The sequence below is a fragment of the Ranitomeya imitator genome, chromosome 9 (assembly GCF_032444005.1).
Source record: "Ranitomeya imitator isolate aRanImi1 chromosome 9, aRanImi1.pri, whole genome shotgun sequence".
In the NCBI taxonomy this organism is placed as follows: Eukaryota; Metazoa; Chordata; class Amphibia; order Anura; family Dendrobatidae; genus Ranitomeya; species Ranitomeya imitator.
Genome location: NC_091290.1, coordinates 24,847,496 through 24,872,030, shown reverse-complemented (window position 1 = coordinate 24,872,030; position 24,535 = coordinate 24,847,496). Strand labels below are relative to the sequence as shown.

Below are 24,535 nucleotides of genomic sequence, written 5' to 3'. Positions count from 1 at the left end.
TATGGAGAGTTTGCTACAATGTTTTAGGTTGTGCTGCAAAATTTATAGTTACTCTTGATTGTAGCAAAGCCTTAGCTTCTGGGCGAGGAACTGAAACGTGTGTAGTAGAAAGTTGCAGAACTTTACATCAGTTTTAAAACTTGTTCAACAGACTTTACCCTTCAGATTCCTCTAGGACGTCAGTATTTAATTTGTTACAATATTATTACTTGAGCGGATTGCTTAAAGGGAACCTGTCACCCCGTTTTTTCAGATTGAGCTATAAATACTGTTAAATAGGGCCTGCGCTGTGCGTTACTATAGTGTATGTAGTGTACCCTGATTCCCCATGTATGCTGAGAAATACATTACCAAAGTCGCCGTTTTCGCCTGTCAATCAGGCTGGTCTGGTCAGGTGGGCGTGTTCACAGCGCTCTTTTCTTCTCCAGCTTTCCGTTGGTGGCGTAGTGGTGTGCGCATGTCCAAGGTCCGAATTCCCTGCGCCCACGTGAAGACACAGCGCGCGATCTGCGCTGTAATCCCTTGCATCGGTGGGGGCGGCCATCTTCCTGGGGCCGCGCGTGCGCAGATGGAGTTCTCTGCTGCACGGGGCTTCAGGAAAATGGCAGCGGGATGCCGCGCGTGCGCATTAGAGATCGCGGCGGCCATTTTCCCAAAGCCGAGTTTGCATCTCGGCTTTGGAAAAATGGCCGCCGCGATCTCTAATGCGCACGCACGGCATCCCGCGGCCATTTTCCTGAAGCCCCGTGCAGCAGAGCACTCCATCTGCGCACGCGCGGCCCCAGGAAGATGGCCGCCCCCACCGATGCAAGGGATAACAGCGCAGATCGCGCGCTGTGTCTTCACGTGGGCGCAGGGAATTCGGACCTTGGACATGCGCACACCACTACGCCACCAACGGAAAGCTGGAGAAGAAAAGAGCGCTGTGAACACGCCCACCTGACCAGACCAGCCTGATTGACAGGCGAAAACGGCGACTTTGGTAATGTATTTCTCAGCATACATGGGGAATCAGGGTACACTACATACACTATAGTAACGCACAGCGCAGGCCCTATTTAACAGTACTTATAGCTCAATCTGAAAAAACGGGGTGACAGGTTCCCTTTAATGCTAAAGTATAGAAGACTCTGTTAGTAATAGTTTCTAGAGATTAGTAAGCCAATCTGCTGAATGCCATCCAGAACCCTGTATTGTGCCTCCTCTCTATACTAACCCACTGTGCCAGCTGTCTGCAGCAGTGAAAGGCTTGCAGGATGCTACCCGCTTGTGCTGCTGGGCACTGCTGCTTGGTGGCTGGCTTGGAGTTGTAGCTGCACTGGCTGAGTACTTGGATTTTAGCAAGCAAACCTTTTTTTTTGATAACACAGAATGCTGCCTTTCTTTTTGTTAATAAGTCTTGCAGTTTTGTTGGCAGGCGTAAAATTCCCTTTGCTTTACTTATAACTGCAGGACAAAGATGTGTTGGGTTGCAGCTATTTTACACATCTAATGTATTGGCTGCATGGACGCTTGAGCATGTTGCAAAACTAAACCGATAAAAGGCTGTTGGGAGCACACACCCTTCTCACCAGCAAACTGTTAACATGAATGAATGGCTTCTTCTGTGCCCCTTTTCTTCTCTTTTTGCTTGTTCAGTAGACATGATGACTCCCCTGGAAATGTTCTAGATTCATAATCTGTAGCCAAGCAAAATAAATGTGTACGACTAGTCGCAGATGGCTAACTATAGTCCAGCTCTTCAGTTTCCTGTTCAATGAGCGATGCTTGAAAGCTTTGGGAAAAAAAAAAAAATTCCTTTTGATGTGAATGAAGTCTTCAGTATTTTTTGAACCGCACAAAAAAAGAGATGGATTAATTACTCCTCATTAGGCAGCAAGTCAGGACACCTATGAATGTACATTCTTCCCAACACCAGAGCCATTGCCGGGATGTAATAGTCACCTTTTGTTATCTAATTCGGTTCTTGTTAATACAGTGGTGAGCAAGGCAACGGCAGTCCAAGAGCCGGCCATTTGTGGGAAGCCGGACCCATATTACATCTCCCTCCAGATGACGGACTGCTACAAAGATGGGCCGATATGACTGCAGTTCATATCAGACTGGACATTACTAGTTATGTGTTGGGATAAATGCATTTAAAGGTTAACCTGATCTAAAGCTTCCCCTTCAATGGCATTAATCATCTGCAGACGTTAATTTTGGAATCTGAAGGGTTAAATCCCATTAAATTTCCTTTTATTTAATAGTCTGCGTAGTGGGACTGGGATTTAAGGGTTTACACCAAAGGTATTAAGAAAATGTTGCGGCTCTTATCTGTACGTTTTGAGTCCTGTTTTTGTTTTGTATTTTTGTGGATTCCCCCTCTCTCCCCAACATTGAAATGTGTCGTGTCTCATTAGTTTAATAATTTATTAACGTGTATTATTGTGACTACTGCAGTCAGTTATTAACTCTTTACCAAGGACTATACAAAGCAGCTACGCTAAAAGTATTTTTGAAAGTTACAAACCAAATTAAGAAAAAAAGAGTTGGGCTGCTGTGTAAAATGTAAAGTAAACAAGTGTGCAATGATATGGAAATCTATTGTCGCCATATTATATTCACAACCGAAGCCAGATCAGAAGGTGAAAGTTACACATTTTTCCATGTTATTAACCAATAAGTTGGGACAGGACCATGTCTACCACTGTGTTGCATCCTGTCTGCCATTTACAACAGTCTGTAAACCTTTGGGCGTACGTTCCCACGGGCAGTAAACGCTGCGGGTTTGACGCTGCATCCAACCCACAGCGTCCAGATGTTACAGCATAGTGGATGTGATTTCAAGAAATCCTATGTCCACTATGCGTGCACGGACTCCTGCGGATCACTCGCGTAGACTGACATGTGGCACGTTTTTCCAGACTGCAGTACGTCTAATTATCTTGCGGAGACAAAGATTAATCTCGCCCATACAATGTACTGGACACAGTGATTTTGCACTGTTCAATTAACACATGCGGAATCACCTGAGTTCAAAAGCCGGCAGCGCTTTGGACACAGCAGACATGTGCTGCGTCCAAAGCGCTGCCAATTCCTGACAGTTTGCTCCCGGCCTGTGGAGTCAGGAAACAATTGATTACGTTTTGGGAGAGGAATGTTGTTCCATTCCTGTCTGATGCACTATTCTTGCTGCTCTACAGTCCAGGGTCTACTTTGCCAGATTTTGAGTTTCATAATGTACCAAATGTTTTATATTTGCAAAAAGTCTGAACTGCAGGTGACTAGGTCATTACCCATGCTGCTGTGATGGATGACGTATGTGCTTTAGCATTGGCTTGCTGAAATGTGCGAGGTCTTCCCTGAAGAAGACATTGTCTAGATGGAGCTTATGATGTCCTAACCTCTCTATGTAATGCTCCGCTTCAATAGCGCCTTTTATGAGTAAGCTACCCAGGGCATAGGCACTACTGGAGCCCCATACCATCAGAGATGCCAATCTGTGCGCTGATAACAGCTTGGATTGTCCTTCTCCAAAAGTATTTCACTTTTTCATTCATCTGATCACAGAATAGTTTTCCAAATTTGCTTCAATTCATTGTACATTATCTCTGGTCACGAGAATATTGTAGCGTTTCTAGATTGTGTTGATATGTAGCCTTTTTTTTAACATGCTACAGCTATCACTGGCTTTTATTTATTGCACGTGTTCATAGACAGTGATTTCAGTAAATATTCCTGACCCATGCAGTGATGTGCATGACCGAATTATGCCAGCTGTAATTCAATGCTGCTCTAGGACCTGTAGACCACGAGCATCAAATTTTGACGAATCTGAATCTTTTGGTATAATGTCTTGTAGCTAGTGGAATATTAAAAAATCTTTGCAATTTTATGTTGAACATTTTTCTAAAATTGTTCCACTGTTTAGACGCAGTTGATCAGATTGAAACTCACCATTTCTGCATCTGATAGGCTCTGCTTCTCTAACATGCTTTTTTTTTTATACAATCATTTGACTTGCTGTATTTTTCGGATTAGAAGATGCAGTTTTCCCTCCCCAAATTTGGGAATTAAATAGGGTGTGCGTCTTATAGTCCGAATGTAGCTTACTGGGGAGTTGCGGCGGTGGTGAAACAGGGTCCCTTCATCAGGAAGCTGGTACCGGCAGAAGTGGTGTGATGCTGTGGGCCTTCTGCTTTCCCGACGGCCATTTTCCTGAAGCCGTGTTGTTGCCAGAGGCCGGTACATGCTCTCAAACTGGGATCTTGGCCTAGTCCATGGCTTCAGAAAGATAGCCGCTAGTAGCGGCGCCTACGTGGATTGAGGCCTCGACCAGGCAGAGATCCCCATCTGCACATGCGCTGCCTCCAGCAGCCCATGGCTTCCTGAGGAAAGGATAATGTCTCCTGTGACCCCGCTCTGTGGCCCCCTTCCTTCCCAGATAAGATGCCTTACATTCGGACTAGAAGACTGACCTCCATCTTAGGGGGATAAAGAGTTTTATTATTATTATTATTTTCCTCCCCAAATTTTTGGGTGTGTCTTATGTTCTGAAGAATACGGTAATTGAAAATTGACCCTCCAGCTGTTTTTCATTAGTTCCACTTTTCCATCCTATTGTTAGCATGCCGAACTTTTTTGAAATTTGTTGCTGCCATCAACTTTGACCAGATTAAAATTAACCTGAAAAATGTTTAACGTTCAACTTCTGAACTGTGCTTCTTGTTTGGCTGTGAATAAAATATGGTTATAGGAAATTTCCTGATCATTGTCTTCTTGTTTTTTATATATTTTACTCAGCGTCCCAAGTACTTTAGAATTGGGGTTGTACATAATCTGATGTATTATAGGTATTTTTCCCACTTAGCTTTCCATGAGTGATGAGGGAGATTGCCGTATATACTCGAGTATAAGCTGACCCCTAATTTTGCCACAAAAAATGGGAAAACTTAATGACTTGAGAATAAGCCTAGGGTGGGAAATGCAGCAGCTACCGGTAAATGTCCAAAGTAAAAATAGATACCAATAAAAGTAAAATTGAGATATCAGTAGGTTAAGTGTTTTTGAATATCCATATTGAATCAGGAGCCCCATACAATGCTCCATACAGTTTATGATGGCCCCATAAGATGCTCCATATAAAAAGATGCCCCATATAATCCTGCGTAAAAGTTAATAATGGCCCCATAAGATGCTCCATAGACACATTTGCCCAATATAATGCTGCACAAATGTTGATTATGGCTCCATACAGACACTTGCCCCATATAGTGCTGCACAAACATTGATCATGGCCCCATACAGACACATGCCCCATATAGTGCTGCACAAACGTTATGGCCCCATACAGACACTTGCCCCATATAGTGCTGCACAAACGTTATGGCCCCATATAGTGCTGCACAAATGTTATAGCCCCATAGAGACACTTGCCCCATATAGTGCTGCATAAACGTTATGGCCCCATAGAGACACTTGCCCCATACAATGCTGCACAAACATTATGGCCCCATACAGTGCTGCACAAACGTTATGGCCCCATATAGTGCTGCACAAACGTTATGGCCCCATACAATGCTGCGCAAACGTTATGGCCCCATACAATGCTGCACAAACGTTATGGCCCCATATAGTGCTGCACAAACGTTATGGCCCCATACAATGCTGCACAAACGTTATGGCCCCATACAATGCTGCACAAACGTTATGGCCCCATATAGTGCTGCACAAACGTTATGGCCCCATATAGTGCTGCACAAATGTTATGGCCCCATATAGTGCTGCACAAATGTTATGGCCCCATATAGTGCTGCACAAATGTTATGGCCCCATATAGTGCTGCACAAATGTTATGGCCCCATATAGTGCTGCACAAATGTTATGGCCCCATATAGTGCTGCACAAACGTTATGGCCCCATATAGTGCTGCACAAATGTTATGGCCCCATACAGTGCTGCACAAACGTTATGGCCCCATAGATGCTCCATACAGACACTTGCCCCATTTGCTGTTGCTGCAATAAAAAAAATCACGTACTCACCTCTCCGTCGCTCAGGCCCCCGGCACTTTCAATAGTCACCTGCTCCTCGTTCCGGCGCCGCTCCATCTTCAGCGTCTCCTGCACTGCCATTGACGACAGACAGAGGGCGCGCACTAACCACGTCACCGCGCCCTCTGACCTGAGCGTCGCTGCTGAAGACGGAGCCGCGCCGGAACGAGGAGCAGGTGAATATCATGCAGCGCTCCCCTCCCCACTATACTCGCCTGCTCCTGGCACGGTCCCTGCACGTCTGTTCCCTGGCGCCGTCAGCTTCTTTCTGTACTGAGCGGTCACAGTTACCGCTCATTACAGTAATGAATATGCGGCTCCACCTCTATGGGAGGTGGAGCCGCATATTCATTACTGTAATGAGCGGTACCATGTGACCGCGCAATACAGGAAGAAGCTGTCAGAGCCGAGGAAAAGACGTGCAGGGACCGCACCAGGAGTAGCTGAGTATAATTGGACAGCCCCCCGCTCCCCCTCCCCAGCCGACCCCTGGGTATGACTTGAGTATAAGCTGAGAGGGGGACTTTCAGCCCAAAAAAATGGGCTGAAAATCTCAGCTTATACTCGAGTATATACGGTAATTAGAAGTGAAATACACAGCTTGTCCAGAAAACAGTCTATGTGAAGAAAAAACTATTCTATAACATGAGCCCCCTTAGAGGTCAAGGTCCGTCCCCTGAAGCATAATCCTAATATAGGGTTGTACTCTAAAGGTGCTATATAGGGAGCATAGAATACCATGTGCAAAATAATTACAGTTCTAGGCCAGTTTCAGATACCCAATGGTCATGATTCAAGTACACACCGTGATGTCCAGACTTTCTGAGGGTCTCCTGACCTAAACTCAACAACCCCATAAGCATATGTAAAGCTGTTGAGTTCAGGTGAAGATACCCTGAACAATCTGGACAGTGCGGTTTCTAATCTACTGAATGTCAGATGTACGAAAGCGACCTTGATCTCCGCGGCGTTTGTCAGGGAATGGTGTGCGATGCTCCATAGCAATAAGACACCCATTAGACACAAATCTGTTTTATGTTTTATCCATAGTGGACCAACAATCTTATTCTTTTCCACATCTGCTAGGCTAAAACTATACCTGTTATTAAAAAAAAAAAAAAAAATACTGTGCATTTCTTCCAGTCTCCAACAAGTGTATGATCACATGTAGACATATCAGAGAGGGCTTACTCACAAGACTGTATAGCATCCCTATTTTAAGATCTTGTTGGGGCTGGAATTCCCAGCCTGAATAGGGGTCTCCAGATCTGGGTTTACAACCTCCTACGCTTATATATAACACTGTTATTTTGGTTCAGGGGGACCATCAATCTGGCCAGGAATTGTGGCCGTAACGCGAACAGTAAAATGCGGGCACTATACAGTCTTGTGAATAAGCCCTAGCTGTCGTTACAATCTCTAAATGGGCTTGCATAAATCAATGCATCGGCTGCAGAAACATCCTTATTCAGAAGGATGGAACTGGTTTTCCGTTGCGAAAAACTCAACATCGCAGATTACTGCGTGTGAATATACACTAAAAGAATGAATTGCCCTGTTTGTCTAGCTGCTTTATATGTCCTTTGTAAATAGTTTTGTGTGATATTTAGTTATTTTTGCTTTCCGCCCACCTTTTAACACACTATTTGTATTGTATCCAGGTGACAAATATGGTAAGTTACTGACCTGGCTCCTGACTTGTGACTCCAGTTTGGCTTTTGCACAGTGTTTGGCTGATTGCTTTGACTTGTCTTCCCAGCTTGTGCTGTTTTGCCCACACACAATGAGCAATATCTATGGGTTAGATGTCAATGCCCCAAAGGATGACAACTCCATTCCCTGTACAGTTTTTTTTTTTTTTTTAAGAACTGTGACGTGGGCTAATAGCACGAAGGCCTTGCCTGCATTTGTACAGCCTGCCCGAGACTGACTGCTAATGACCGCTTTGATGTACCCGCAATCATGCACAAATGTCCGCCAGTTTCTGAGCCATAGACACATCAGGCTGAATGATCAGAGTGCAGAGGATTATAGGTAGAGTAGTACCATCTGACGCAAGCATGCTTGCTTGTGTATTGTAGGGGTGACTACTGCTCAAATGAAATTTTAATTAAACATTCCTCCTAATAGTAGCAGATCTGTAGATTTCATGAAAAGGAGACTTCATTAGGACCTTTGACTACTTAAACTTCTTTCCATAGTGTTTGCCTCCATGGGGAGCAAATTAATTTGCATAACATCACATATACATCCAGTGTATGAAATGCAAACTATTTATAGTATAAAATAATTTAGCTCACTTATATAGCCCCATTAATTCCACAGCTGTTTACAAACATCGTCAACACTGTCCGCAATGGGGCTCACAAAATAAATTCGCTACCAGTATATCTTTGAAGTGTGGGAGGAAACTTGAGAAAACCCACGCAAACACGGGGAGAACAAACAAACCCATTGGAAAGGTTAAATATCATAAATTATGGCCAGTTCCTTCTCCAAGTAATATCTATTGCATATTTGATAACCAAGAGATGTTTGATGCTAATTATGCTTTAGCCGGAGGTAACCTTTGGATGACTTGTCGTCTTTCGCACCCTGGAAGGAATGGTCAACAAAATACCTAATTATCATTAATGACACATTTCCAAGCCCGAATTATAGTGCTATACACTTTTATGCATAACCTATATCCCAGATCCCTGCCAGCCGTGGATAAGGCTGAAGGATTAAAGAAACTCTAGCCTAATAAAGCCGTATACTTTTTATTCAATGCAAAATAACAAATTCCTAACGATAAAAACAGTGCAAAGGAACCCCCAATAAACACTAAAATCAATAGACACAAATAGATCCTCTGCTACTGTCACTACAGTAATGTGATCTGAAATTACAAATGCGGTCTAAAGACCAAGGTAGGAAAAGAGCCTATAGAATAATCTAGACAAAGCGCATAGTACAATTATATAATGGGCATGGAAGAGTACAGCAATGAATATATATAAACCGAGATCAATGATGGCCAATTTATTACCTCCGTGGCAAATCGCCATTAAACAAGGGGAAATAAAAATGTTACGTCTCCATCCCCCCCGATGCAGTTTCACTTCTTCCGGGGGCGCCCTCTTATTTTAGGTTCCTTTGGTCTGTTTTTATTGTTATAAATGTATTTTATATTGAATAAAAATGATATGGTTTTATTAAGCTAGAGTCTCTTTAATCCTTCAGCCTTTTCCACTGCTGACAGGGATCTGAGATATATGCTAATTATTAAGCCTGGGAATTTATTAGCAACCCCCTGTATCATCGACCAATAGACAGACTGTTAACTCCACAAAGTAATATAACTAAAACAGATTTGAGCAGTGCTATTATCTATTATTTAGGGAGACTTCATATACAGCAAAGCACATTTACTATTGCAGTAAAAAAACAAAAAAAAAACAACCAACCATTCTGTAAACATAGAGGCCGTCAGATGATGTGCCAAATCAATGGCTTCTTCTGATGTTCATGTAGAGAAGTCTCATATCTGGTCACAGGTGGTCTGTCTGCCGAGAATGCCTAACTGATCATGATCATGGAGGGTCGACTTGTGTCTGAATTTGCTAATCACTAATGAAATGTGACCTTGCAGGAAAGGAAGCTGCCTGGATACTGGTACCTTTGTTTTCAAGATCGGTAGGGGTCTTGGCAGTCAGACCACTATCGCCTTAATTATCTATTGCAACATTTTATTTATAGGATAGTTTTTTTATTTTTGATAAATGAGCCGGTCGTGTGAAGCTTCTTTTAGTTGTGAGTAGCAAGTTCCTTTTGAAATGCTAGAGATGTGTCGGACGATATCGCAGACCCCCTACCAGGCTGACGGCACAAGCTCCAGCTATTAAAGGTTTTGTTTTTTTTTACGATATATTACACAAGGTTTAACTGGTGGCCAAAACCAGCAATCTTTCCAATGTAACCTTCCTCATTCTCCACTCTCAAGCCTCTCATTTAGGTGGTGAATGGCTATAACAGGAATGACCTCACTATTAACAATACTTGACCCTTTCTGAAACCAGGATCTGTTAGGCTACGTTCACATTTGCGTTGTGCGGTGCTGCGTCGGCGACACAACGCAAACAAGAACGCATGTAAAACGCATCATTTTGTGACGCATGCGTCCTTTTTTGGCATGATTTTGGACGCAAAAAAAATGCAACTTGCTGCGTCCTCTGCGCCCTGACGCTTGCGCCAAAAAAGACGCATGCGTCACAAAACGCACGAAAACGCATGTCCATGCGCCCCCATGTTAAATATAGGGGCGCATGACGCATGCGTCACCGCGGCTGCGCCCGACGCAGCCCCGCAAAATGCTAATGTGAACGTAGCCTTAGAGTTTACTGTAATTGGACATTTTAAACCCTGTTTAATGCATTGTAAAGCGCCTTTAATTGCTGGATTTTCCTGCATATTGGTTTATTCAGTCTGTAGATACTGGTGGTCAGGTCAGAGTAGTAGCACTGCCATTAGGTTTTGCATAACTGCATGCTGGCATTAAAATATCCCCTTCCTATGTTTAATACTCACGCTTGTAGCTGCACAACCATTGACTGTCTGCACAGAGTTCAATAACTGCATGCCAACTGTTATATTAAAGGATCAAACCGCCAAGGACAAAGCATTGCAACACATGGCAGCCATGTCCTCTGCTCAGATTGTGTCCGCCACCGCCATTCACAACAAGCTGGGACTACCAGGGATTCCTCGTCCAGCCTTTCCTGCTGCACCCGGGGTGAGTGTGTGTTCAAGGAGTACAGGCCGGTGGTCTGCGTTATGTGGCCCTGACCAGAGCCGCCATCATGCCCTGATAGCCACAGGCTGCAAGCTATGGTTTTACAACTATGTGTAGATTCTCCCAGATTTCTATTGTAAAGCTTCAGTTGGGAGATGTATAGAAAATATTAGCGAATAGATGCAATAGATATGTACAATAGATATGCAATAGATATGTACAGATAGTATGTAAATGTAAAACGCTTCTGCTTGGTTGTTATAATTCCTTATTACAATGTGAGTTAGACTTTATGGCCCAATCTGCTTTTTTTTCTTCATCTCTTTAGGAGCCACAGTGTTTTGTTTTTCCCTCCTACCTGTCAGTTTAGCTGTGGCATCATCAATGCAAAAACTAAATAAAAAATAAAATATATGCATTAACCACATTTATTTTTTACGCTCATATTTTACTTAAACCAGTGAACGTTTGATCGCTTCTATAATGCTGTTCAACACGTGCTGGGATAAGGCGTTATCAGAGCATGCTTGTGTGCCAACAGAGTGTCTTCGGCGTGCTCGAAAAATAAGTTCAAGTCCCCGTGCCTGCATGTCTCGCGAATGTTCGACAGCTGCAACACATGCAGGAACTCCCTGTTTGTTAGGCAATCACTTCATGTTTTGCGACTGTCTTAACAGCAGCGAGACATGCAGGGGCGGGCACTCGAGCATATTTTTCGAGCACGCTGAAGACACTTGGTTAGCACACGAACATGCTTAGTGATGAGCATGTTGGCCCATCACTAATTACAACCTATTAGTACACCGACAGGCAAACAATTAGGCCATACATCTGGCTACCTTAGGCCCTCTGATGCCCAGGATTGCATTGTGGAAAGCCAATGGACTGACAGAGCCCACTCATTTTGTCAAAGATGCCATGATTGGCATAGACTGGTACTGAAGGGGATTATATGATCCTCGGAGACCAGTGCTACTGGTCTGCATTTATTATTGCACTGGAATCCAGAGGGATGAAATGGTCTTTTGAATGTATCTCGTTAACGGCTGTCATATATAGAGTACAGGGCAGCCTTAAAGGGGTTAAGAAAAATATTTTTGATTCTTAATTCACTGCAACCTGACGCCCCTCCCATCACTGGATTAGTATCAGCACATCAATGATCAGCTGAAAATATTCTATTTCTACTACAGAACTTCAATTTTCATTATTCAGATTTTCTAGTTGGTGTCACTTTGAGCCACTTCTATTTCTTGTTCATCATGGGCAGCATCAAAGTTAATCACCTGCACAAGTTTTTACCAGTGGCTTCTTTTCATCTTAATGAATTTTCCTGCAATCACCCTCGTGTTAGTGACCAAGAGACCTAAAATACAAATATTTTTAAGTCTACATACCCTTACGTTTTAGCAATGGATGTCATATAATGTTAAATACTGTTGAACAAAATATGCAACAGAGTGCAGATAACAATTTGTTACTTGAAAGGAAACACAATTCTAAAATCTACTTGTCCTATCTTGTGACTTTTTCTTTTCTTTCCATTGACAGTACTGGCCAGGAATGCTTCAGACAGGGCAGCCAGGCTCCTCACAAGAGTAAGTCCGATGTTGCTGCTTGCAGAAAATGAACTTCACTGATAGAGAAAGGTCTCGCACACCACTCTTATCCTGTTTCTTGAATTTATCTTCACAGCTGCCCTTCTGCAAACATTTTCTGCATGAAAATTGACCTGCAGTACAGATTTTAAAATACGCAGCATGTCAATTTCTGTTGCAAATTTTTACCTAGGATTTCCTTCCTTTTGATGTAGAGGGGTGAAATCAGGGGTAAGTTTGCTCCAGATTTGAAAATAAAATCTTTACGTTTCTCAAGTGAGCCTTTTACTGCAGATTTCCAGTAAATATTTCTGACTTGTGTGGAAGTCTTTTACTTTCTACATCATCTACTACTAATCTTAACTCTGTTACAATTAAATGATCTTTTTTTCATGCAGCTGAATGCTTGAGAAATTCGTTTTTTTCCAGTCTCCCATGACAGCACACCTGAGAGAGGGGATCCGCCCAGTCAGGACAGGAAACCTACTGAAATAAAAGGGCGGTACCTCTCCCTCGCTTCAGTTGGGTTTCCTGTCCTGAGGGGAACCCTTGTGCTGAATGTACGGCGGTATGTTCATTGAAGATCCGACTCACCCACTCCTGTCCCGGCTCTGGAAGAACAGGCAGAATGCCTGTAAGCCGGCCTTCAGGGTGTGGAAGCGCCGTTCGCGGGTCCTGGGGCCTTAGCGCACGTGCGGGCATTGGCAGCGCGGTCCGGAGTCCTGGGGCTCTTCTGTGGCTGTCACGCCGCTCTCTTCCCCCTCTGCTGCCGCCGGCTCTGATTTCCGGGTGCGCGGCGGTGATGCGCGCGGGGCACGCTGGAGGCGTGGCCTCGTGACGTCGCTGCTGCGCGCCGGATCCAAGATGGCGGCGCCCATGATCGAACGCTGCGGCGTCTCAGGAATCCCTTGGCGGTCTCTGGTGGGCGCTGAGGCGGGGGAGGGGCAAAAGAAGGTACCGGAAGAGGCGGTGAGCAGTGTGGATCACCCTTTAAAAGGGTGTGGATCCACAAGAATAGTGCTCGCATATACAGAGCTCAGCTATGGAGGACTGTATTGAGCAACACTCAAATCAGTCCTCACCACAGCAGCCGCAGCAGCAGCAGGAGAGCTTATCAGGTGCCATGTCTGCTCACCAGCATGCTAGGAGGAGAAGCAGCAGTCGTCCGGATTGGAAATCACAGGACTCCTCAGCTTCTAGGAGGGACGTTGTCCGTACTCCAGATCAGCCTCAAAAGCCGATACCCTTGAGTGTCAGCGGGTGGTGAGTGATCTTCGTGAATGTCACATGGTGTTAATGGGCGTCATATCTCTGCTTGCTTATCAGGCGCCGAGGAAGTCTAGTGCTAAAACCAAGAACAAAGAATGTGCCCTCTGCAAAACCCCGCTAGCAGTCCAATGGCAGAAAAGCCTCTGTACAGACTGCATTCAAAAAACTATTCAGGATGAATCTCCTGACTTTACCACTAGCCTCAGGGCCATGATTAGGGCAGAGGTTAAAGGGTCTTTAAAATCAGCCCTTAAAAAGAAAAGCAAGGTCTTAGAGACTGTTCCAGATTCTGATACCCCTCAATCTGATGAGGAATATCAAGAAGAACCTCTGTCTCCCTGTTCATCCTCTTCTGTGTTCTCTGGCTCCTCTTCAGATAGTGATGTTGGGAGCAGACCATGCTTCCTAACTGAGAATACAGATAAACTGGTTAAATCTGTTAGGGCTACAATGGGCATTAAAGACGAGAAGGAGTCCAGATCAGTAGAGGACGTTATGTTTGGAGGAGAAAAGGAAGCGTACCTTCCCTGTAAATAATAGAGTTAAAAACCTTATAGAAAAGGAGTGGAAAAAGCCTGAAAAGTCGGGTAGTCTTCCCTCAGCCTCCAAGAGACGTTATCCTTTTGATGATAAGGATTCAGAAATATGGGATAAGGCCCCTAAAATTGATGGTGCAGTGGCCAGATCTTCTAAAAGATCTTCCCTACCCTTGGAGGATGCAGGTGTCCTTCGAGACCCTCTAGACAAAAAGGCTGATGCTTTTTTAAAACATACCTGGGAGGCAGCCGCAGGAGGATTAAAGCCGGCAATAGCTAGTACATGTGTTGCCCGCTCCCTTATAGTCTGGCTGCAACAATTAGAGGATCAATTAAAGTCTAGAGTGCCGAGAGATGAAATCATAGCCAATATGGCAATGGCACAAGGAGCAGCGGCCTTTATAGCGGATTCCTCAGCCGACTCTATAAGACTTGCAGCTAGGGCAGCAGGATTGTCGAACGCGGCAAGACGTGCCTTGTGGTTGAAAGGGTGCCCAGGGGACTTACCCTCAAAAAATACTCTGTTCCATCCCGTGCGACGGCAAATTCCTCTTCGGTCAGAAACTAGAGGACATTTTAGAAAAGGCTGGCGACAAGAAAAAAGGTTTTCCCCGTTTCCCAGTGGATATCAGACGGCCTTATTTTCGGAGAGGAAAATTCAATAGAGGTCGCCCTTCAGGAGATAGAAGAAACTGGGATTATAGAGATAGGAAAGGATCAGGGTACATGTTTAAGGGCCCCTCCACATCCACAAAAAAGTCCCCCCCCCCCAATGACGCCATGCCAGAAGTAGGGGGAAGGCTTTTTTTCTATCTTCATGCCTGGTTAAATATCTCCCCCAGTCGATGGGCGTTGGATGTTGTCAACGATGGCCTAAAAATAAAATGTATTCATCTACCTCGAGAGACTTTTGTGTTAACACCATGCAGGAAACTTCCAGAAGAACAGCTAGCTCTGGAAACAGAGGTATTGGGGCTAGTTCTAAAAAAGGTCCTAGTAGAAGTTCCAAAAGTAGAGGAAGGAGAAGGGTTTTATTCCCCTCTCTTCTTAATACGAAAACCAGATGGCTCACTAAGGACTATTGTCAACCTAAAAAAACTAAATCGGTCAATAAAAAATTACTCCTTCAAGATGGAGTCGGTAAGCTCAGCGATAAAGATGCTGTTTCCAGACTGCTTCATGGCAGCTATAGACTTAAAGGACGCGTACTACCATGTCCCAATTCATCAAGACTATCAAAAATTCCTGAGGGTGGCAGTGTTTGTCCAGGGTCAGCTCAAACACTACCAATATGCCGCCCTTCCATTTGGTCTATCAATAGCGCCAAGGATATTTACAAAACTAATGTCAGAGGTTATGTCCTTCCTCCGTTCCCGGGACATAGTCATCGTCCCGTACCTAGACGACTTCCTGATAATAGGCAGATCAGTGAATCACTGTCTTGCGCAAGTAAAAGAAGTGACCACGACCCTAGCCATATTAGGTTGGGAGGTAAATGTCGCCAAGTCAAGATTAACACCGGTGAAGGTTCAATCCTTCCTGGGGTTGAATCTGGATTCCACGCGTCAACTCTGTCTCCTGCCAGAGAACAAAATTTTCAAAATTCAAAGTCTTGTAGAACTGGCGATACATCAACCTGTGATGACACTAAGAAAGGCGATGTCCCTGTTGGGGTCACTAACATCCTGTATTCCCGCTGTAAAATGGGCACAACTTCACCTGAGGCAGTTACAGTGGGAGGTCCTGTCAACACAGAGGTTGTTAAATGGGCATTTAGAGGGAAAAATTCACCTCTCAATGCGCGTCAGAGATTCCCTAACCTGGTGGTCAGTAAGGGATCACTTGAGCTCAGGGGTTCAGTGGCTGACTCCAATAGAGGACGTGATCACAACAGACGCGAGTGGCACAGGATGGGGTGCACATCTGAGGTCCCTTTCCGTCCAGGGGTCCTGGTCCCATACAGAAAAACATCAAACATCCAATATAAGAGAGTTATGGGCTGTAGAAAGGGCAGTAAAACATTTCCTTCCAATTCTTCAGGGTCGCCATACCAGAGTAATGTCCGACAATTACGCGGTAGTAGCCTATATCAACCATCAGGGGGGAACGAGATCCTCTTCACTCATGAAGGCAACATCGGCGCTCCTTCAGTTAGCAGAATCTCACCTACTGTCCCTCACAGCTCTACACATAAAGGGGGTCGAAAACACGAAGGCGGACTACTTAAGTCGAAAAAAGCTAAGACAAGGAGAATGGTCGCTGAATCCCAGGGTATTCCAACAAATAGTGCAGGCCTGGGGAGAACCGGTAATAGACTTGTTTGCCACGCTTCACAACAAGAAGGTGAACAGGTTCTGTTCGCTAGACCCGAGGGGGAACCCGGTTGCAGTAGATGCCCTCCGCATACCGTGGGAGTTCAGCCTCGCTTACGTGTTTCCACCAATAGCATTAATTCCGGTTGTAGTGAGGAAGATCAGGACGGAGCAGGCAAGGGTGATTCTGATTGCTCCATTCTGGCCGAAAAGGCCATGGTTCTCTCTCCTGAGACAAATGTCGGTAACCGATCCATGGATCCTACCAGAGGTCCCGGACCTGCTTACCCAAGGTCCAGTATGCCACTCTCAAGTGAAGGGCTTCCATCTGGCAGCCTGGAATTTGAGGGCATTACTGAGCAGACAGGGATTCTCGCCAGGGTTAGTTTCCACCCTGTTGAAAAGCAGGAAGCCAATTACATCAAAAATTTATGGTAGGACATGGAAGAGGTTTCTAGAGTTTCTAGGACAACCTTTGTCGGACGAGGCTCCTGTGGGTGCTATCTTGGAGTTTCTTCAAGCAGGCTTACAGTTAGGCCTGGCTACTAATACACTCAAGGTCCAAGTGTCAGCGTTAGGAGCTTTATATCATTGCAATTTAGCTTCCAATAAATGGGTGGCCCGTTTCATTAGGTCATGTAGTAGGTCTAGACCTGTAGTAATTCAAAAAATTCCTCCTTGGGATTTAAATCTCGTTTTAGATGCTCTAACTAAGAAACCGTTTGAGCCCTTGCAAGAATTATCAATTAAATTTCTCACTCTAAAAACAGTGCTGTTGGTAGCCTTGACGTCCGCGCGTAGAGTGAGTGATTTGCAAGCCCTGTCCATTTGTCCCCCATACACTCAGATATATGACGACAGGGTGGTCCTAAGACCAGACCCGGCTTACCTACCTAAGGTAGTCCTTAAATTTCATAGGAGTCAGGAAATTGTGTTACCCTCTTTTTGTGTTAATCCAAAAAATCCAGGTGAGGCGAGGTTTCACACTCTTGATGTAAGGAGGTCTATGTTACAGTACATATCCTTGACCAGTCAGTGGAGGAAGGATCAGTCTCTGTTTGTAGCTTTCCAGGGTAGCAGGAAAGGTCATGGGGTATCTAAAGGTACTATTGCCAGGTGGATTAGGGAGGCCATTAGCTTATCCTATACTGCATGTGGCGTTCCGATCCCTGAAGGCATCAAGGCACACTCCACCAGGGCCGTGGCTACTTCCTGGGCAGAAAAAGCAGAGGTATCGCTTGATCAAATATGTAAGGCTGCTACCTGGTCCTCACCATCTACCTTCTTTAAGCACTACCGACTGAATCTATCCTCCTCGACTGACCTTACCTTTGGTAGAAGGGTGCTGCAAGCGGTGGTCCCTCCCTAAGGTGTTCCTTTCTCCAAAAATCTCTCAGGTGTGCTGTCATGGGAGACGGGAAAACACCAAGGTTACTTACTGGTAGCCGGTTTTTCCGGAGCCCATGACAGCACCTGTATATTCCCTCCCTTCTCTTGTCACCCTTGGGTGCGCACTTTTAGTTGGGTGTTTTTTTGTTATTATTATAATGTGGTGGTGGATTACCATGTATACTAACCAAAGAGGCCTCTCATGCTCTGGAAAACCAACTGAAGCGAGGGAGAGGTACCGCCCTTTTATTTCAGTAGGTTTCCTGTCCTGACTGGGCGGATCCCCTCTCTCAGGTGTGCTGTCATGGGCTCCGGAAAAACCGGCTACCAGTAAGTAACCTTGGTGTTTCTGTGTTCCACTTCTAAAGTTGTCTCAATATGACAAACTGAAAGATATTCGGGTTTCTGGGGATTTTGTGGGTGTCATGAAAAGTTACACAATCTTTCAACTGACTTTCTGTAATCATTCTACGCCTCTTAAAGGGAACCTGTCAGCAGGATTGTGCACAGTAACCTACAGACAGTGTCAGAATGGGCTGTTATACTGATTACGATTATACCTGATGTGGTGAAATCCGTCTTGTGGTTGTTGTTTAATCTTTTTGTAAGTTTTCAGTTAATGATATGCTTGTGCTCCGGGGCGGCTTTATGTGGTGCTCTGCTCACATATGCATCCTTCAGTGACCTGCCCCTATTTTACATACTGCTGCATAGAATTGTATCTGATAGATGCTACTCCGCCGGCACCATTTTGATAGAGGAAAAAAAAAAATTGCTTCATCAAAATGGCGCCAGCGGCACCTGCTGTAGAATCCATCATGTTACGATAGCTGCTACCAAGCATCTGGAGCCTTTCTTCTGCATCTGTCGGAATGCAATAGATGCTACTGCACAGGTGCGGCCGCCAGCGCCATTTTGATTAAAATCTTTTTTTTTTCCCACACAATACTATGACTTAATCATAAATTAATATATGCATATTATTCATTTGAGTCATGCTACAGTGCAGGCAGGCGCAGCCTCCTGCGTGATGAATGTTATTTTTTTTCCCCCACACAATATTCTATGCAGTCTGTAAAATAGGGTGCAGGTCAGTGACCTGTTATAAGTCATAAAGATGCATTGTAAGCAGAGCACCACATAAAGCCCCGAAGCACGAGAATCTCATTAACTGAAAACGGCAAATACAGATTAAATAGCATCCACAAGACGGATTTAACCCCTTAATGACCGCCAATACGCCTTTTAACTGACCTGAGATATAAGAGACTTATATCCCCATACAGGGGACAATCCAGCAGCTGTCGACTGGACACTATAGCTGACAACTTGCTGCATCAGCCATGATCAGTTTTTGCACCATCCAAATCTATTTAACCCCTTAGATGCTGCTGTCAGTAGTGACTACATCATTATAAATGGTTAACAGAGTGTGGGGGCTTCCTCTTTATCCCAATTGGTGGTCTCAGATCATGATTGTGTGGTCCTGATGTTTGCGATGGCAATTCATGACCTAATAGCGGCTTTAGAGTCTGACAGCTATAGTAATCTGTTCAGAAGTTAGTGACATTTAGGTGGTAAAAATACACTTTTTCATTTCTGTCATGCCACTTTGCATTAATTCCTGAAAATCACCTGAAGGGTTAACATACTACCTGACAGCAGTTTCCAGTATGTCATGGGGTGCTGTTTATAAAATGGTATCACGTTTGGGGGTTTCCCAATATATAGGATTCCCAAATTCACTTCAAACATGGATACGTCCCTAAAAAAATACATTTTGTAAATTTCCTTGAAAAAAAATTAAATTGCTGATACATTTTTAAACCTCCTAAAATGCTAACAAAATAAAATAACATTTTGAAAATGGTGCTGATGTAAAGCAGACATGTGGGAAATGTTATTTATTAATGTTTTGCTATGGTACGACTATCGGGATTAAAGGGATAATCATTCAAAGTTTGAAAATTGCTAATTTTTTAACATTTTTTTCAAATTTCTGATATTTTTTATAAATAAACACAAATCATATCAACCTAAATTTACCATTATCATAAAGTATAATGTGTCACGAAAAAACAATCTCAAAATCACTGGGCTTTGTTGAAGCGTTCCAGAGTTATTACCACATAAAGGAACACTGGTCAGATTTCAAAAATTTGGCTCCGTCACTAAGGGGTTAATCAACCAAGGTATCATTTTAATCAGTATAACAGCGCCGACCTGACACTGTAGTTTTCTGAACACAAACCTGCTGACAGGTTCACTTCAAAGGGAATCTGTCACCCCAAAAATCTTATATGAGCTAAGGCCACCGGCATCAGGGGCTTATCTACAGCATTCTGTAATGCATTCTGTAATGCTGTAGATAAGCCCCCGATGTAACCTGAAAGGTAAGAAAAAAAAGTTATATTATACTCACCCAGGGGCGGTCGCGCTGCGGTCCGGTCCGATGGGTGTCGCGGTCCTGTCCGGCGCCTCTCCTCTTCATCAGATGATGTCCTCTTCTGGTCTTCACGCTGCGGCTCCAGCGCAGCCGTACTTTGTCTGCCTTGTTGAGGGCAGAGCAAAGTACTGCAGTGCGCAGGCGCCGGGAAAGGTCAGAGAGGCCCGGCACCTACACACTGCAGTACTTGCCTCAACAGGGAAGGCAAAGTATGCCTGTGCAGGAGACACGGCAGGAAGACAAGAAGAGGATGTCATCTGATGAAGATGGGAGGTGCCGGAAACAACGCCGACCGGACCGCAGCGGGGGGGGACTGCCCCTGGGTGTGTATGATATAACCCGTTTTTCTTCTCTTTCAGGATACATCGGGGGCTTATCTACAGCATTACAGAATGCATTACAGAATGCTATAGATAAGCCCCTGATGGCGGTGGGCTTAGCTCATATACGATTTTTGGGATGACAGATTCCCTTTAATGAATTAGGCACCTCTTATAACTTGTGTGTGCCTTTGCCATAAATGTTTCTCTTAATTAGGGACTAGAGTATATGTCTGAAATAATTTACCCCAAAGTGACAGGTTCCGGTTAAGATCTTTGCCCGCAGTCATTTAAAGTGAACCTTCCTAGTTTCCAGCCATTGGATAAGAACGTGTCTTGCTCATGTGATGCGCACATTGGTGCATGGCTCTTTGCGGACAGTTCTCAGAGCTCGGTCTTGTGACTGGCTGTGTCCCTGTGTTTCAGTCACAGGACCGGGACTGATCTTTAGCCACTGTAGTAAAAAGTGAAGGTTCTCTTTAACAGAAAGCGGAGATCTTGAAAACTTCTAGAAATCAATAAAATATATAGGAATGTTTGTGAATCTTTACAATTATAAATACAGTAAATTCCTATATCTTTACATTCTACATATAGTATAGAGAAAAATTTATATTGTAACTATACAATTATAAAATGTCACAATTATCTTCTGAAACAAGAATATCTAATGACATCATAAGATATATCTAAATTGATAGTAAACTGTTATTTATTTATTTTTATCAGCATCAAGCCATTTGTCCAGCAAACGTATCCCATCCAGCCAGCAGTTACAGCGCCTCTTACAGGTAACCTCTACACAGCACAGAATGGCTCCGCAATATCGGGACACCCGCGTCATTTGTCAGAATGTGAGGAGCAGGGAATGATTCATATAGAGCAGATTGATTTTAATCCCGCCGACTGTAAACAGGTCTTCTGTACCAAAGCGATTTCTTGACAAAATATTTTCCCCTTGCGTGTAGTCATTTCAAGAAAAGCTTAAATTCCTCCTGCTTTTCTCCAGGGATGATAAGCACAGGTGTGTCTCCAAGAAAATGTAATTAGGCCGCTAGGGTAAAGCATTACGCTGAACGGAGAGCGATGCCTGGTGCTCTCTCCTCCTCTCAATGACTGGACAGTTTGACATCCAGGATAATGTAACTGTATTAGTGCAGTCCTGGCTGTAAGCAGCAGAGGAAAGTCTGCTCCGTAATGGCCGGCCCTTCGGCCTCTACATCATATCTGACCTGTAGTTACTCTTTATCGCACCTAATGTTACCTCCATTGCTTCTAAGGCTGACATCCCTTAAAAGCTACAGAAGATTGCACAAGATACGATTTATATTTATCGGGATAACTGAGGAAAAAAAAAAATCAGCGTGCATCATGGAAAATTATACTACTCCAACTGTCCATGTTGTAACTATAGTGATCTATAAGTTCTATATTATGGCTAAATGCAATGCGGATCTGTAACATCGCAGTGTGCATGAAGCCTTAAAGTGCCCGCACATTCACTCGCTGGATTTCTATTCCTCCTTTTGCAACATTTATTTTATGCAGGAAAGAAGCTGCGTTTTACTGTGCTAGCAAAAGCTATGATTTCAGAAATCTCATGCATACAGCTTTTTTTTTTCTTCCCCTGACTGAATTTGAGCACTGCAACGTTTTTGAAAATCTTTGGCGTGGTGTTTTGCAGCGTGTGTTTTCACTCAAGAAAACGAGTAAAAAAATCCACAGCATAAGACTGTTTCACATGTTGCTTTTTTTTTTTTAATGCAAATCAAAACTTTTTTTTTTACAGTACCAGCAAAAGCGAAGATTTCAGAAGTCTCATGCACATACTTGTTTTCTTTTTATCCTGACTGAATTGGAAAACTGCCAGTTAAGTCACAGGTTTTTGCAGCATTTTTTGTTCACCCGTACAAAGCAAGGAGTCCAAAAACTAGTAGTGGACAATCCCTTTAAGCAGAGTACTGTAGATGAATAACAGATAATCTGCATCAGTAAAAATGCAGCAAAACCTCCTTTTTGTAAGAGACGTCTTGACTGTTGAGAGCAGGTTTTGCTGATTTAAAAAAAAAAAAACTCCTCCAAAAATGCAACGTGTGAACATGGCTTAACAAGAGGTGCTCCATTTTTGGTGACTAAAACTAAATTTCTTAACGTGTTGTAGACAAATCACACATGTAATCTGCGTAAAGAAACACTGCGATTTAAAGTGTTTACATGCTGTGTTCATCCTGCCAAAAGTGAATATTTTGGCTGCCAAAAAATGCAGCAAAAACACCACATGTGAACATACTTTATTCTCCAGGGACATCCAGTCTAAATGTGGTTGTATGTGAACATACTTTATTCTCCAGGTACCTCCAGGCTACATGTGGTTGTTTGTGAACATACTTTATTCTCCAGGTACCTCCAGGCTACGTGTGGTTGTATATGAACATACTTTATTCTCCAGGTACCTCCAGGCTACGTGTGGTTGTATGTGAACATACTTTATTCTCCAGGGACATCCAGTCTAAATGTGGTTGTATGTGAACATACTTTATTCTCCAGGTACCTCCAGGCTACATGTGGTTGTATGTGAACATACTTTATTCTCCAGGGACATCCAGTCTAAATGTGGTTGTATGTGAACATACTTTATTCTCCAGGTACCTCCAGGCTACGTGTGGTTGTATGTGAACATACTTTATTCTCCAGGTACCTCCAGGCTACATGTGGTTGTATGTGAACATACTTTATTCTCCAGGTACCTCCAGGCTAAATGTGGTTGTATGTGAACATACTTTATTCTCCAGGTACCTCCAGGCTACATGTGGTTGTATGTGAACATACTTTATTCTCCAGGGACCTCCAGTCTAAATGTGGTTGTATGTGAACATACTTTATTCTCCAGGTACCTCCAGGCTACATGTGGTTGTATGTGAACATACTTTATTCTCCAGGTACCTCCAGGCTAAATGTGGTTGTATGTGAACATACCTTATTCTCCAGGTACCTCCAGGCTACATGTGGTTGTATGTGAACATACTTTATTCTCCAGGTACCTCCAGGCTACATGTGGTTGTATGTGAACATACTTTATTCTCCAGGTACCTCCAGGCTAAATGTGGTTGTATGTGAACATACTTTATTCTCCAGGTACCTCCAGGCTACATGTGGTTGTATGTGAACATACTTTATTCTCCAGGTACCTCCAGGCTACATGTGGTTGTATGTGAACATACTTTATTCTCCAGGTACCTCCAGGCTACATGTGGTTGTATGTGAACATACTTTATTCTCCAGGTACCTCCAGGCTAAATGTGGTTGTATGTGAACATACTTTATTCTCCAGGTACCTCCAGGCTACATGTGGTTGTATGTGAACATACTTTATTCTCCTGGTACCTCCAGGCTACATGTGGTTGTATGTGAACATACTTTATTCTCCTGGTACCTCCAGGCTACATGTGGTTGTATGTGAACATACTTTATTCTCCAGGGACCTCCAGGCTACATGCGTTTGTATGTGAATCAATGTTTTAATGGCGAAAGGAAAGTGAAGTCGCAAAATGACTTTTCAATAAGAGACTAGTGAAAATGTTTCAACATGTTGGGTCGTTCATTGACCCCAGTTTTTTCATGTTTACCGCTTATTCCTCTAATAACCACTGTATATATTGACTCTTGCAGCATTTGAGCCCACTGCACCCCCTGCCTCATCAGTCCCTGCATGGCAGGGGCGCTCCATCGGCACAACCAAGCTTAGATTGGTGGAATTTTCCGCATTTCTAGAACAGCAGCGGGACCCGGATGCAGTAAGTACGCCCCGTGTGCCACCAGCCCGAGCAGTCTGATGTAGCACACCTTTGTTTTCCTA

General features: G+C 43.9%; 1 protein-coding gene across 5 annotated transcripts in view; it reads left to right on the top strand.

Annotated features, from left to right (window-relative positions):
• TEAD1 (TEA domain transcription factor 1) overlaps positions 1–24,535 on the top strand; it is a 230,359-nt gene that overhangs the window by 160,130 nt on the left and 45,694 nt on the right. For all 5 annotated transcript variants that reach the window (XM_069739008.1, XM_069739006.1, XM_069739004.1 and 2 more), the window contains 4 exons: positions 10,675–10,809; positions 12,361–12,407; positions 21,409–21,470; positions 24,349–24,473. In XM_069739008.1, coding sequence (XP_069595109.1) covers positions 10,675–10,809; positions 12,361–12,407; positions 21,409–21,470; positions 24,349–24,473 — 369 coding nt within the window. The remainder of the gene's footprint in view (positions 1–10,674; positions 10,810–12,360; positions 12,408–21,408; positions 21,471–24,348; positions 24,474–24,535) is intronic.